A 16,933-nucleotide genomic window follows, 5' to 3' on the forward strand; every position below is an offset into this window, starting at 1 on the left:
CATACAGACTCCACCTGGTCAACATCTGTTTTCTAGTTCTTGCATCCATAAAGAGAGGCACAGAGGGACCCTCCAATAAAAAGAATGTATCTTTTGGGTTGATTCTTAATGCCTTATTGCTCTTTAGTTAAGTGGTACTCTAACTTCTGAAATAATGCATCAAATTGAGGTTTTTTCTCTGTTTATTCATCTGAGAAATCCTGAACCTGAGATTACACATGGAAAGAGTAATGTAAGAGTACTAACTAACATAAGAGCTGGTATTCATGAGCTACTGCTTCAACTGCAGGAACAATTCTCTCTTTCTTAGAAGCTCTTTCACATGAAGAATACTGATAAGATTCTGTATTTTTACACATTAAAAATATCACATGGTTTGTTTCTGTATGTTTTTTTCTGAAAATGTATGGGAGCTACAAAACCACCAATGCTTTACTTCTTACCAAATTTCAAAAGTGGTTTGGGGTATTTTGTTTTCTTGGTTTTGGTCTGATCCTCCACATGTACTACCATTTATGTCTCATGAGAATATATGTGAGTGAATCTAATTGTGCTTTATCAGGCTGAATAATTCTTAATAAAATACACTTAGGAACTTTTGAAAACATCTCTCTGGGTTCAATGTAACTGTAGCTAATCAACCCAAACACCAAACTGATAAACCAGCATCAAGTCTTGGGAAAACGCTCAAGAATTTATTTATTTATGTGCACATTCTAAGGTATTAAATAAATTGCAAACCTGCTCCCTTTCCCCATCATTCTCACAACTGGGAGTATGCAGAAAAAGAAAGTGAAGAAGTATGGGGTTTGAAACTTGACTGAAAAAAAAATCCCACCAGACCAAAAAGGCAGCAAGCAATCAATCACCTTTAATGTCTCCAGACATTTTCAGCTCTACACTAGGAGCCTTAACAAGTGCCACTATAGAAAGTGGAAGCTCTTTTTTCAGTTCAAAAGTTACATTCTAGCATTTTATTTTCATCATGTTTCTGCTTGCCATGAACACCTGCCATCTCAAGTAGTATTTATTAACAACACAGTCATTTGTTTAGCAGAAAGATAGGACCTTTGAAAAAAAGCAAAAAAAAAAATTGGTGAATTTGTTGAAGTCAAATAGGTTTATTAATCCACATTTTACTGATTTGGCGCCTTTATCCTTTACCTAAATGAGAACTACAACACTGTAATGGCACTCTGCCACTTTACTTCACGTGCCTGAAGTGTAAAGAGCCCTGGAATGCACCTGTTGCAGAAGTTGTTCATCCAACCACAAACTTACATTTAAACAATCTCCTTAGAATCTAAACATGAACAATGGTTTTGTTGAATGTCCTACAAGTAAAAGGCACAGTTAAACTCTTTTTTGACACTACTCACAGTCTCTTCTTATCTATCACTCGCTTAACTCGGATGGCTCTTTGTTCAGAATACAGCTTGCACACCCCTGTTCAAGACAGCAGTAAACAAAATTTCAGGTTAAAAGAGCAAGATTCCTTTCTTGGAAAATGCAATCATCCATTTGTAACTATTCAGTAAATACTAAGTACTTTTTAAGTAATCTTCAATGAAGTCCAAGACAGCTGTTCTGTGCTCCTTCACCTGAGCAGACTGGACACCCTTGTGTGCTGAAATACAAAAGAAAAATATAAACCAATCTTTTAACTTTTTACTGAATTCCACAACAGTTTGTACTTTCAGTTGATATGCAAGTTATATAAAAGCCTAGTCACATTTTATATGTGTTATATATTAGTATTTCTTTTAAACACAGCTATATTTAAATATAGATTCTCTAAAACAGCAAGTCATTACAACAAATCAAGAACTGAAAATAACTAGTGTCCTATAGTATTTTTATATATGCCACAGAGTTTTATTATGTGAAATAAATTCTAAACAGGAATAGGTGGCATCTAGATAAAAACAGCAAAATAGATCTAGAGGTTTAACTTGCTTAAATTATTCAACTTGTTCAAATTTTCTGGTGTACAGACTATGTGGAGATTTTGGGGATTTATTGTGTCAAACATCCTTTTAATTCACATATATAGATATTTTTCATCTTTATACTATGAGTTCTCATGCATGACTGACATTCAATAATTCTGAATAATAATACAACTATGTTTAGATGGCATTTTAAAGCTGATGAAAATCTTTTGTGTATCAATAAAATACAGAGATGCAGCAAGTCAGCTTGAAAATGGTAACACAGAAACCGTCTCTCTACGACTTTCACAAGATAGTGTAATAAAGGTATGACCCCATATTCAAGTTGTCAAAAACACTTTTAATCTACCAGGACTCTGTTAAAGTTATTTGATTATCTCTAACTTGGAAGTATTATACATATAATACCTTACAGGTAGACAAGCTAGTAAAAGACAAACATCCAATCTAGAGAGCTTTGCTTTAGGCCTCTATGCCACAGTGCTGAATTACTACTCAAGTACCAAATATTTAAGACTCTTTTTTACACTTGTTAACTGGTGTATTTGAACACATAAACAAAATTCTATGCTTCTCTTTCCACTATCATTAAAGAAAATGGAATTACAGTACTAATCAGCCAATGGGATTACACCAATGCAAACAAAAAGGCAACCAGACTTCCTCCATCTTTTTCCTAAAGCAGTTAAGATTCACCAATATTCACCAACATTCAGCATTACTTTAGCCTTCATCAAGAGCTAGAAAAAAACATGTTTAAGAGCTGCTTTAGTTTACCTTCTGTTCTGAGCTGATGAATGGCATCAGCACACGTTCTCATGAACACCTGGGCATCTTGATCTATCTGGTCACGCTCTGTATCCGTCATACTCACATACTCAGACATAATATGGCTGAGAAACAAGACAAACTTGTCACTTAAAAAATCCAAAACATAAAATCCACAAGCGCACACCTTAGACCTTCTTGCAACTCACCATCTGTGTGAGAACTTTTCTGCAACAATGATTTTCACAGAAAAAGTAATAAAAAGTACAGTAACTACCACTGATAAAAACACCACTCCTATAAAGTTGGGAGGCTTTTTTTTAGAACACTTTTACTAGGAAAGTACATAGAAAAAGCAGTATCTCCTATCATCTTGTAAATAACCAAACACAGCAGATAAGAAGAAAATACAGCTAGAAAATATATCATTGTCCTTGGTATTTATTCCAGTGAAGTGTCCTAAAAACACAAAACCAATTAAGATAAATGAATAGCTCAAATACTGAAATAAGTACAAAATAAAGGCATTTTCATTATCCTAAATACAGCGCTTCATTTTTAAAGTAGCTGTACTATGAAACTGTAAATTCAAACTAGAGGAAGAATACTGGAAAATAATGCACAATTATAATATCAAATTGACTGCAGTATTTATTAAAACCTGTTCCAATTGTTTATTTCCATTTTAGATTATATATTATGCATTTAGTATTTTCTAATGCTACTAATATATCTTTTTGTTGCTAAATTAATAAAAATGGAGGCCTATCCTTAAAATATTAACTCACTGTAGGTAACCAGCAGAAAAGCATACTGTATAAAGGTATTTAACAGTGTTTCCACAGCCATAGGTGATAGGTTAAAAATCTGCTGCAACAAAAAAAATTCATCTTGGGTTTCCTGGTGATGTAGTGATCACAGCCTATTATATCTGCTCTTTAAAAAAGTAAAGAAAATCTTAACTTATACCTGCATGTGAAAATTTCCTCATGTGTAATGCAAGTACATTATTGCAGTAATTCAAGTAAAAAGAGAAGATCTTCAATATTTAGCCGATATCCTTAGAGATCTCTTACACACTTCAATGCAATAATGGCAAAGCTCCCCTGTGTCTGCTGCAATCCTGGCCACAGGAAAGCCCACAACCAGTTCACACAACCCTGTCTCATCAGCTCATCCCACACAAACCCAGCAGCTCCCTCCTGCATCATCAATGTACTGCAAGCACAGGCCCAGATCTCCTCCACAAAGCTTTAAGTATATTCTGCAATCTTGGAGTATTATACCAAAATCTCCTCATACCCATCCCACATTTTACATAAAAAACCAGCATATTGTTCATCTGACTTGAAAATTAGTTTCTGCTTATTGGGCAGCTAGTACACAAGCACAGATCAGCAAGCAAATAGTAAGACAAACTAATTAGAAGTAATATTCTATATTTTACATGTTTGTTTCTAAAACTGCCATGTATTTGACATCTAAATATCAGGGCTTTTTCCCCCCTCTGTTTAAAACTACTCTAAATGTCATAAAATTATTCTTTATTCCTTAGTAGTGTTTCCATTTATAATTCTAAGCATGTGCAAAGCCAGGAAATCCATTCCTACGTCCATCTCCATACAGGCCAAGACAGAAGGGGACCATTAAGACCATCTGGTATGGCATAATTCATAATATCATTCAGTGAGCTCAGTCTAGAGAGTTACTTGAGCATTTTAGGGCACACAGATTTAGGTGGGAAATAAGGATGGAGTAACAGCTGTATGACAGCTCCTTGACGAAAAAACCCCACTATTCTATTTCAGATTACAATAAAAAATTCTGGCTGGTCTGCTATTGAACAGGATATAAGATTCCTGTGTTTATATGTCCAGCTTCTTGTACCCCTCCAAGCTTTGTAGTATTTGCAGAGCTCTACGCTTTCCATGCACTTTTTAACATAAGAGGGTAAAATAAAGATTACAAAACGCAAACCAGAATTTTCTTTTAAATCAGACTTAGAAGTAAATATGAAAAAACTTGCCTCAAGCACACTTCATTTTTTACTTACAGTTTAACTAGTGGTAGTGTAGTGATACACTGAGGATAATTGCAACAGCTTTTTAACTTTGGGAAGTTGTTAAGTTACTTTTCCTAGTTGCTGATAGAAAAACAGGGTAGATTAAATTCTTAAATAGTAGTTTCACAGCTTCAAAGCTAATAAAATGCAGCTTAATCCAGTAAACAAGAAACAGAATACTTTTCCTTTTGTAACTGCTTACAGCTTACATAGCGTCTGGTACCAGTGCTTTTGAACATGAGCTGGTCAAGCCACTCAGAGAGAAGGATACCTGAAACACAACCTCCTTGGGAAGGCAAGAATGGAGTCATACAATCACATCCCATTATGTCAGAACACATATGGCATCCACTAGTACTAACAGGGTACTGAAGTCCCCACCGCACTCCCCAGTAAATCTGCACACGGAGATTATACTGAAAATCTATTTAATCACCATCCTCTACCGGAAGAGGAACTATTCATTAAAATAAAATAGGCCAAAGAAAACCAAAACCACATAAAAACATCAAACAAAAAACAACAGAACAGAAAAAAATCCAGCTGTGTCTTGTAGGTCAGAGACACAAATGCATGCTCAGAAGTGCACTGGCAGTATCACAGCAGTAGACTGTTCCATCACTAAATCAAGAAGGGCCAAGCGAATCAGGTTTTTTAGAAGCAATCAGAATAATTAGCAAGATATGCACAGAAAATGAATGGAGAAAGGAGGAAAAGAAGTTCCTCTGGATTTTCTTCCTTGCCAATACGAGAAAACTTCATAAGAAACTTAGGCTAGAAGGCAACTCGGTTTATTTGTGATTTTTAACAGTGGGTGAAGAGTACAATGAACACAGTGACCATCAAGTAGGCAGATTTCATCAGTGTAGAAAAATGAGTAGGTCAAATTGCAGAGAAAATGCAAACTTAAAAAGGAAAAGAAAATAATTCAGATGAACTAGTAGTTTTCATACAGAAATTACATTATAATTTGCAATTCTGTCCTTGATGAAAAGGAAGAGTAGGCAATACAGTGAGAGATCAACTGAGCTTTGTTGAGCTCAAACAGAAAGATCAGAATACAAAGTGCAAATTAGTTCTGATTTCTGGTGACAAGTCTAAGGGAACACAGAATGCAGTGACACACTCAGAAAAGGATCAAGTGTAGGATGAGGCACAATTGGGAAGGGATGCTAGTCATAACATGAGATTGCTCTGCAAACATTACTGTAAGAAACACTTAAGAATGTGGCCTTGACTTGTTACTCAACAGAGAAATAAAATTATATGCAGGGTATGAATTAATTCTAGATGTTTCTTGCTTTGTCTTGGTTTTTTTTTTTTTTTTTTTTTTTTGCACTAACTTTCATCATGAATGTCACTTGAATGCTGCAGTTACTATTCCTTTTAGCTTACTGCTTCTAAATAATCTGGGCCAAATTTAATACCTCTGTCATTTTAGAAAGATCATAATTCTTTGCTGATATTATCATTAGCAATTGCAAGTGTCAGATAATGTATTAGTGAACAGGCTGCTGAGTGAACTGTATGAGAGAGAGAGCTACACGAACCAGGTCATAGCACAAGTGTACCTGAAGGTGCAGTGGCTCCTGGTGAAGTGCATATCCATCCTATCTGTGTGACAAAGCTGTGCTCTTGAACGGAACTAACCAACTTCCAAAAAGCCCAGGGCGTATGCACATTCATATAGTGTGCAGAGACAGGAGACCCAGCCCTGGAATAAAATGGGAAATACATCAAAAGACAAGATGTATCCTCACTAGGATAAAATAAGCAAATGACAGATTGACGAAGACAAAGGTCAGCAACTATCTTTGAAAAAAGGGTTAAAGGGACAAAAAAAGCGCAAAAGACTTTTAGACCTCTCAGTCTAGAAAAGTACAGGAATAAATAAGTAATATTTAAGCACTTAGGAAAGAACAAAAAGATTACCAGTACCCAGGATGTATCAATAGTACATCATAAGCAGTGTAATTTACTGCTGGGATGCAATAACAGGTCCTATGGATGGATGAAAAGCAGTCACTGCTATATTTTTGTGTGGCTCTTGTTATCATCTCACGTAACATTCTCACCAGTGAATAAATGAATTAGAAGAATAGATGACTTAGAAGAAATAAGCACCACATGAATGTGAAACTGCAAAGTTGAACTTGGGGGTAGTTATACACCAAAACGGAAAGAAACACTGAGTTGTGTTTCACAGGACTTTGTCCTAAATCTGATGCTATTTAATACTTTCATTAATAACCCAGCAGAATGGAATATATACTTACTAAACTTTCATAGTCATAAAGTTAAGCAAATTAAAACTGTATCAAGAGAACAAGACTTCAATTCCAAACAATACTGCCTGGAGAAATGACACGAAAAATTTGAATAAGGAATAGTCAGAATCTGAACCCACAGAGAATGGGGAACAACTGATTAGGGAACAGTTCCTCAGAAAGTCATCTGGGATCATATTGGATCATAAACCAAACACAACAACAACATACTGTTGCATAAAAAGTCATCATTACAATGGGACACATTATTCTAGTAACATGGATATGGAAACAAGAAAAAGCAGAATAAGAATACGAAATCTTCACTAAAATAAATATTTAAAAGCAAGCAAAACACTAGTCATTCACTTTTTGGATGTTTCAGCCATGGTCCTTTCAGCCTAACATTTCTGTGGTTCTATTTTTCTGGCAAAGCGCAAGGAAGCAAAGCCGATGTTAGGTTAGCTTCTGGAATTAGTAATTCTGCTGGTACATAAAATCTTCTGCTTACTAATCCAATAAAGGTAACAAATCAAGAAGAAAAATTTGATTTTCCTCCAACAGTGTATTACAAAAGAGAAAGAAGCAATAAGCAGAAACAAATCAGTTGTAAAACAGTAGAGATATGCCCAACTTACCACCTGCAGATATTGTCTAGCAAATCCATACAGAAATGCTAGCCATGTGTTAAGCGCCCATATGAGTCTTAACTGCAAATACAGCAGTCATATTCTTCCCTTTGCGCATCTAGTATATTTTAAATTGTTTGATTTCTTACTCAACTAAGTTTTATGCATTTTCATTTACTGCCTTTTTCTATCCAAATGCTGTCTGACATAAATCCAAGCTAAAAGGTCCTCGATTCAAATGACAAAACATTCCACATTTTTTACATAGGTCTTTTAATTCTGTGTGGAAGCCTCAGCTACTAGAATAGGCAATACAGGCATACCTGAATTAGCATTTTCTGTTTTGTAAAATATTGCTGGGATATTCCAGAATGCTACTACGAAAAATTACTATTTCTGAAATGTGATATATGAATTTAGTGTAACTAAAAAAAGAAAAAAAGAAGATAAATAATTTGAAAATAAATCCCTGGAGAACAGAAAAATATACTCCTCCAGGAAGAAAATCTTTACAGATCATCTACATGTTTTACTACCTCAATACAACAGAGCAAGCCTTACTTCTTGTAAAAATGTGACTAAGTGAAGAAGAAAATGCAGCCTGGCATTGTACAGGAGTCAGTAAAACACTATTTTTAGAGTCCTTTAATGACTACTTCTTTTATTGTTAAATACAAGGAAATGCTCTCCACACAACGCTGTGTAAACATTCAATAATTTTCTATTAAGCAGCAAATGATGTAACTGATTTATTGCCTTGAAACAGAGAAATGCTTAAGACAGATAAATGCTAGGGCAGGAGGCATAATTACTGGGCACTAACATTATTTTTAAAACAGAAAGATAATTTGTTAATAATTTTTCCAGGCATATTATTTGCAATTAACAACAAATGCTCAAACACTTAACTGCACAGAAGGACTACAGAAGCATGTAATGAAGATACATCAAAAGCCACCCATGCAGCCTTTCTGGTGGAAAAAGTGACATTTCTATTCAGAAGTCATCTACACTACACTGATCAACTACGTAAGTATCTCTGCAGTTGCAAAACACAATTAATTAGATGTCCAATAATCCCAGATGGAAAGCTCTTCTCTCAATTATTTTTCTTTTAAGTATGAGGTAGGTGTTCTGTGAAAAAAATCTAGAATTCTCTCAATTCCTTTCCAGTGTCTCATTAAAACAGTAGGAATAATGACTGGTCTTTAAGCTGCCCAAACCTTGAAAGATCCTTCAGAGAAACTGAAGGCTGTGAAGGAATCCAAGAGGATTATTTCAAATTTCCAGGTGTTAGGGTACTACAGCTGGTTTCTTGAAGTATATCTAACACAAACATAGGAATTGTCTTGGTGGTTCAGTGATCAAAAACATGAAGGAGCTCGTGATGAAAAGCAAAGGCACAAGTTGTCACAGATGAGACATCAGACAAGTTACCAAAGACTGAAGATGAGATCTCTCCTAGCACAGTGTAAAAAGCACTGTAGGAAAGCATTATAGCAAAGGGACTGAGAGGAACAATACAGAATGTATAGCAGTCAATATACTAAAAATGGGACCTCATCTGAAAGCCTCATCTGAAAGGACTTATTGCTCAATAAGAAAAAATGGAAAAGTGCCCACATCTTGTTAACAACTTCAGGACTCAAGAGTCCCTTCTTCTCCTTTCCAGAAAGAGTGATCAACTTGTGTGCACTAGTTTTGCTCACAACAGAATGAATTTTCTTCCCAGCAGCAAGTACAGGGTTTGCTTTTTGGATTTGTGATGGAAATAGTGCTGATAACTCTGGGATGTTTTTGTTATTGCTGGGCAGTGCTTACACAGAGCCAAGGTCTTTCCTGCTCTGCATCCCACTCCACCAGTGAGGAGGCTGTGGGTGCACAAGGAACTGGGAGGGGACACATCCAGGACAGCTGACCCCAACTGACCACAGGGATGTTCCAGATCATATGGCTTCATGCTCTGCTGAAGCTGGGGAAAGAAAAGAGGGAGGGAGAGGACATTTGGAGTGATGGCATTTGTCTTCCCAAGTCACTGTTACATGTGATGGAGCCCTGCTTTCCTGGGGATGGCTGAACACCTGCCTGCCCATGGTAAACAAATTCCTTGCTTTGCTTGGGTATGTGGCTTTTTCTTTCACTATTAAACTCACTTTATCTCAACCCATAAGTTTTCTCACTTTTACTCATCTGATTCTCTCCCCATCCCATTAAGGGGGCAGAGAGTGAGTGGCTCTGTAGGGCCGAGCTGCCAGCTGGGGTTAAAACAATGACAAAAAAGTCCTTATCACAGAAGGCAAAAACCCTATATGTAAGAGAAAAGAAATAAATCCTAATAAACAGGAGAGGATAAAGGTGCAGTGGCCTGTAAACCAGCAAACTTAGATCACTACATCAAGAATTTAATGTGTTTTGCCACTTAGATATTTTGTAGGTAATGGCCAAATCAAGAAGAAAGTAAATGAATAAGCAATTACTAAGTCATTTTAGGTATTTCAGTTAAGTAATTAAAGTTTGATAAAATAGGTCAGGGCCTTGGTTTCAAATAACCACTCTTCCAACTGACTTTCTCATTGCTAAAAATTTTCCTCTAAAAATGAATTAAAGACATACCCTCTGTAGCAGGATATTTCACGTATGCAAAAAATAAAGACTCCATTATTAAAGAATTCATAGCCTTCAAAGGTAAGGTCAAAGAAGCAATCAAGAACCTGGTTGTAACACATAATAAAGTTTTAAAAGGCACACAATAATACAACTTGGTAACTCAAAAGCTCAATTTCACCAACATATTGTGCTATAGTTGGGAAAACAAACAGCAGGACTGACAAAATACAGAGTAATAATTTTCTTAATGAAATTTGACATCTCCTACATAAATTTCAGCACAGCCTTTCAGTATTAAATTTTTCAAAAATTGTCCCCATTACTTAAGTATTGAAGAGTTGTTAACTGCTGCCTTGAGTGAGTGAGGCATTTGCTAAGATTGCAAGACTGACAGCATGGATGCTGTGATGCTCTTTGCATCCATGAAGTAGAACAGCACAAGTAATCTAATATGGAATTTGTCAAATTAAACATAAGCAATTTAAGTTTGACCATTAAGAACAAAATCAACTGCAATCATAGATGAGATCTGCAGGATTATTTCAAGGTTTAATAAAGCAAATGACACTTCTTTCCTCTCCTTAATAAACACTTGGGTGGGGGGAAAGGAAGGTGAAAAGCACTGAGAAATACCATGATAACTTGTTGCAACTTGTTTACAAAAAGAACATTAAAGACTTCTGGCAAACAAAATAACCTGGGCACATCTTTACTCAAACCACTTCCATTTTATGCACACTACTGTTAATAAAATACAAATACTACCCAAAATTTAACTGCTACTGACTGCTCTTACTGGTATTATTTGTAGTTTCTCAACCTCTGCCTCTGCATGTACATAAAGTTTTCACACAGTACATGTAGTTTTGTCAGCATTAAATTGCTGGCTCCACCTAGCGTTGTTCATGCCCTATTTCTACAGGCATTGAAAAGCAGAGAGCCAGTCATAACACGGAGCTGAGCACTACTTCTGCTTGCTCCTTGGAAACAGCATCCCGGATCCACCTCACACACAGAACTGTGTACACCTCGAGCAGCATTTTCACCAGCACGGACTGAACAGCTCCCACGGCCTCTCACTTATAAAAGAAGCCATCTTCATTTTTTGTTTTGTTTTCAAAGTAACAAAATACAGCTTTTAAACTCTTGTGGAGACAAAAAAGGGTGCCAGAAGTCTCCTGATAACTTACTCAGAACACACTTTGATTCCACTGATGAGGTAGTATTGCTGTTACTGTGACAGACCCTTTCAGGATTAGAGTTGTTTCTCAGAAAAACTGCTCCTCCAACATGGACTGAGCCTAAGGAATAGCAGCTGGCTCATCTATTTTTATTGTCTTTCCCTGGGGAAAGGGTATCTGTCTGGATAGCTCTTCTATTTGGTACCTAGGAAGCTTTTAACCCAAAATGATTTTAGGCAGCATTTTATCTACCTTGACTGAAGAAACAGCTCAGCTTTAGTCAGGGCTGTGTCAGAACTGGACCGCAGACAAGGCTGATTCACCCAGTTTTCATGTAACAAAGTTTCACTACAAAGCAAATTTTACATTCCTCAAATGCTACAAGGATTTGTACTCAGTTACCTAAAACACAGGCTTCACTACCATTTAAATCTTTTGATAACTTGACTTAGTATCTGCAGACCAGAAGATACTATGTTTTTCTTACAAACACCAACTTGTAAATTTGTATTTTAATCTTCTAAAAATTCTACTACTAAAGTTACCAACAAGTAAACAGATACAGCAGTTTTGAATCATCTTCATATTCTGATCCTCATTTTATTCACGTGCCTTGTTTTCTTGTGACAGCACTATTCCTCCATCTTATTCCTCCATCTGGTTCACAGTAAGCCAATTAATAACAATCTCTGTTTTAGTTTTAGTCTATAGGTTTTAAAGGTCTTCACTTTATAAGCATTAAAATAAAAAATAAGAGATAATAGATAAACACATTTAAACACAGTGCACACTTACCTGTAAGCATTAATGTAATCCTTTCTGTGTTGCAGAAGAAAATCTTTCAGCTTTCCAATATGAGAAATCTAAATGAATAGAAATCATAATTAAATTTCAGATTATTTTATATTTGAAGTTCAGTATTCCACACTTCAAACATTAATTCATAACTTTCTTATTCTATAACTAAACAGAATAATAAAATTTACTCTTTTCTACTAAAATTTTCACATTTTCCAAGCAGTCAATACATAAAAATAATCTAAAACAGATCTGTTGTATGAAGGTCCAGCTTGGAGAAGAGTAGTAAAAATTCATGTCTTCTTCCCAAAAAACATAAACTAAACAGTAAATATAACTATAAAGTTAAACATTAAAAATATTAAACATGGTAACATAAAACATTATCTAAACTGTCAATCAGAATTTAATGACTCCAGAATTTAATATACACTCTGGAAATGAATTAATTTTGGAAGACCACATAAGAAATTTTTTAACTCTTTACTGATCAGATATACATATTCAAGTCCAGCTATCAAAACTTGTATGGCAAGGAACTGACTCTCCCCTTCTACTTTTGCCCTAATACAGTGACCAGTTTGTGCCCAAACTAACGTTATATCTCTACTATCTGATAATCATGAGCAAGCTTTACCAGATCATACATCCCAATCTAATTTCCATTTCTGAATTTCCACCTCACTCTGGATAACTTTTACTATAAATCACTTTATTTTCTTTTTTTTAAGAAATCTTTACAATGATCTTTTGGAAAGCCAAAAAAAAAATCGGAAACAACTTTTTAAAACTTCAGTCTAATTTAAAAGATTTGGTATAGCAGAAGATGCTGCTTATTTTAGAGAATGGAGGAACTACAGAAGCGTAGTTCACCAGAGAAATGAGAAGACATGATGGGGAGGGGGAAAAGGGATGAGAATTCTATACATTAGCAGTATATATTTTCCAAGGCAACTTTTAAAACAATATTCTCAAATATTGATTAATAATTCAGTGTAAACAAAGCATGCAAGGCATTTTACAAAACAGAAGTTGTTTTCATTTACAATAAATACAGTTTACTCCATGTATCTGGGAAAAAGTATCAGAAACTGTTCTAGTGTTAAAATCCCATTTTCATGCAAATGATCTTTGCAATTAAACAAACAAAAAACCCACAGAGAAAGAACACAGAATAGTTTGGATAAATAGAAGATTAATTCCCACAATTTTTTTTTTTCAAAAGTAGTGCTTTGAAAAAAAGTGCAAGGAAAAAATGCACTTAGTAAGACCACAGTAATTTGTACAACTCAGGAAAAGTGTTTCCTTATGCAAATAAGTAAGTCTCCATTTCCATATTATTATTATTTGCTCTGTTTCAGTTTTACTATAATGCATCATATTGGATAAGGATTTTCCCAGTTTTCATGTCTCAAGTTTTTTGCGTGATTATCACAAGAAATTTCATCCCATTCATAGCAAAATGAATGTACCAGGAGTACCTTCAGGAGTTTCCCAAAGTGTGTTAGCACCATTATACACAGCAAGAAGGGAAATACTAAAATTTCTACAAGACCCATGAGGCACAAAGAGTAAGCAAAACCATTCTACAGATGTTTCTTCTCATCACCACTTGAACTTATTATTTGTACAGTAATCTCTTTCTCAGCTCAGACTTGGTATGTCATCAAATTTGCTGAATAGATAAATCAAGCTTGACTATGAAAGCAAAACATCTAAAACAGTTATACAGTGTTCCAGTGGAACAATAATTCTTAATAGGCAGAAAGAAAGTACTACAGAGGACGAAACAAATGTAAAATAAGAAACATTCCAAAACATTTACATTAATGCACGAGAAAATACTAAACTAGAATATAGGTAAGCAAAATTTTGTAAGCAATAAATCTTAATATTACTGCAATAGTTACAATTTAGGAGTGATTAACAAGCAGAAAGAATCAGAATGACAAGCAAGAGCACTGTCTTACAGTAATTAATTCATCTAGTCACAAAGAGCATTCTATTTAGGCTAAAATTGTCATCATGTGTTTGAATTGCACTGACCCCACTTTGCCTCTCCTTCATTTGTAAAGCTATTTTCATGAATTTAGAATGACACCATTATGCCCATACTCACATCGAGCTCTTAGTTCCCAAGATTTGCATCAGAAGTGAGACTTCTTGTTTTAGTTTCTCTTGAATTCTAACAGCATCTTCTGCAATCCTGCACTGCAGATATTTCTTTCACCTTTTGTTACCATGTACTACTGGCATCGCTTTGAATTCAATTTGTCATAACCATATGAAAAAATAAACTTTTTTAATTAAAAAGAAGATCTCACTAGTATTAAAGGGAGGGAATGCTAATTTTATTTTACGAAATTGATTGATGCTTGAACTTTTGTAGACACAAAATAACCCTCATTATACAAACACAAATCTTGAAGATATCTCCAGGTTCATCAACTTGCAATTATTTTGGTGCTATCAGAGGCCCACCATATACTCTTCACAAAGTTATCAAGCTTCAGCCTAAAGGGAATAAAGCTTCTCCCTATTACAACTGAGTGGCTTTATTAGAATCCTATTGCTCTTATTACTGTCAAATTATTGCCTAATTTCCAGGTTTACTCATTACCAACTTCTATACATCTCTTCTTGCTTCAGGATGGTCATTTCCCTTAAAAGTTCTATTTCCCTGCATGTGTGTTTGACTTTACTGTCAGTAATTCATTCCTTCTATCTATCTATCTATCTATCTATCTATCTATCTATCTATCTATCTATCGTTTGTAGCCCAGACAAATAATCCCAAGCTTTTATTTCCATCTCATTAAACAGTTCTGAAGTTGCAGAACCCACAGCTTTCCTCTGCATTTGTTCCAGTTTGTATCCATCCATTTCCAATGCAAAGTACTAGAAAGCCATTCCGTGGTGTTGGTTACTTTGTAACTATTTCTGCTGGAAACACCTGGTTTTTTTCTACTATTTTTTCTATATCCCAGTGTGTATCTTGCTTTTACCCCACTGGTCTATAGCTTTTTCCTTATTAATTTAGTCTAGAGTCCATGACTAAACCATTCCTCATTTATATTCCAAATGCATGACAAATCCACATTTTTGCTAATTTTATTTTTATTAAAACAGCTGAAAAATATTTTAACTTTAGGAGGGTATTAATACCATTAGCAACCCACTGTGAACTTGGCCAAACCTAACTTTATCTCTGTAAAAAAAGTCTTCCCTTCTTGCAACGGTTTTCTTGGCTAGTCTGTCTTTCTTACTCTGTTTTTCACTGCCTCTGGGATAAATTTTTGTATCTTCTCTTAATTAATCTTTCAAGTACTAGAATTCTTTTAAATTCTAGTAGAATTTTAAATCCCACTTGCATTTCAGCACACCCATTTTTCCACTCCATTTATCCATCCATCATAACTGCAACTTCCAATTTGCTCTACATGCCTGTTTTCAAAACATTTTTACCACCAGTTGACACAGGCGTCAAAAGGATAGATGAGAGCAATTTGAAGAAGAACAAACACATCTGAGTATGGGCCCCTCATCATAGTTCTCATTCTTTGCATCTGGAAATTTACTTCCTTCTTCTCCCAAAGTCTGCAGCAGAGAAATAAGCCTTTCCTTCAACCCTGAAATAAAGAAATTATTTCCTTCCTTCTCCCCCAGCCCCATAGAGATAGGAGGGCTTAAAGAAAAGCCCTTCATAGTTGCAGCACTTTTGCACTACATAACAACTAAACTTAAAGGGAAGAACACTGCTGAATTTCCCGATAACTGACATTTCTAAGGGAATCAGGGAATAAAATACCTTTCCTCACAATACTGTGAGCACCAGTTACATCATTACAGCAAAACCATCTTCTTGAGCTTCTGTGCACTTCCAGAATACGGAGGGTTATGTTCCTTCTAACAATGAAGAGTACTTGGGAAACTCCAGGCTCTCCCTCTTCTCTTCCCATTCCCACTCATACTCCCTTGAGGGTCAATATCACACACCAAAACACTGAAATGACTTTTTTTTCAAAATTAATCTTCTGGAAAGAATTAGCTTCTTTCATTTCAGCTCCCCAAATACCTGTATCAGCACAAGGCAGGACAGGAGCTGAATAGCACCAATAGGGAACTTCCTACAAGATGCATCTGCTATGACTGGATAAAGTATATTTAATTAAACCTAAAAAATTCAACATGATAACCTCTTACATTCAGGTACTGAATCTGGAAACTCCAGGTGTTATTTAAAAACTCAAGGCTGTACTTCTAATAATGAAAACTCAATTGATTCTCAACAGTGAAGCAGCAGCAGTTTGCCACTATGTGGCAAACAAAAGCATCAACATCATGCAAGTGAAAAACGCTAAAAATTCACATTAAAGCCTGTAACAGGACTTTTAAAAAGTTACTTTAAGTTCCAGTTTGAGCCTCACTGTAAACTGTCTCTTTAACACATATATCTGTGTTTTGTTGCCAATACAGATTTTTTTAAACAACTCTTATTAAAACATAAAAGCAATTATTGCATCTAATGCAGGTCCGACACAAAAGGAAGCTGTGAATGGCTGCCATCTGCTACCACAGGTGGCATGCATAGCTCTATTTATACTTGGGGCCTGCACTAGAAATGGTAGATGTTCCTCTGTTCAGAGATTTTTCTAATGATTTCAGAGCA

General features: G+C 35.4%; 1 protein-coding gene across 2 annotated transcripts in view; it reads right to left on the reverse strand.

The window, feature by feature from the left end:
- Nucleotides 1-16,933, reverse strand: part of STX18 (syntaxin 18) — a 58,738-nt gene that overhangs the window by 12,691 nt on the left and 29,114 nt on the right. Inside the window, exons 1-5 of one of the 2 annotated variants that reach the window (XM_053940264.1) lie at nucleotides 12,262-12,329; nucleotides 6,354-6,496; nucleotides 2,730-2,845; nucleotides 1,550-1,627; nucleotides 1,380-1,446 (exon numbers count right to left, since the gene is read on the reverse strand). In XM_053940264.1, the coding sequence (XP_053796239.1) occupies nucleotides 1,380-1,446; nucleotides 1,550-1,627; nucleotides 2,730-2,845; nucleotides 6,354-6,391 (299 nt within the window). In that variant the 5' untranslated portion in view covers nucleotides 6,392-6,496; nucleotides 12,262-12,329. Of the gene's footprint in view, nucleotides 1-1,379; nucleotides 1,447-1,549; nucleotides 1,628-2,729; nucleotides 2,846-6,353; nucleotides 6,497-12,261; nucleotides 12,330-16,933 lie in introns of those variants that run through there. The other variant, XM_053940263.1, reaches the window with a different exon arrangement.

This window comes from Vidua chalybeata, chromosome 4, assembly GCF_026979565.1.
Source record: "Vidua chalybeata isolate OUT-0048 chromosome 4, bVidCha1 merged haplotype, whole genome shotgun sequence".
In the NCBI taxonomy this organism is placed as follows: Eukaryota; Metazoa; Chordata; class Aves; order Passeriformes; family Viduidae; genus Vidua; species Vidua chalybeata.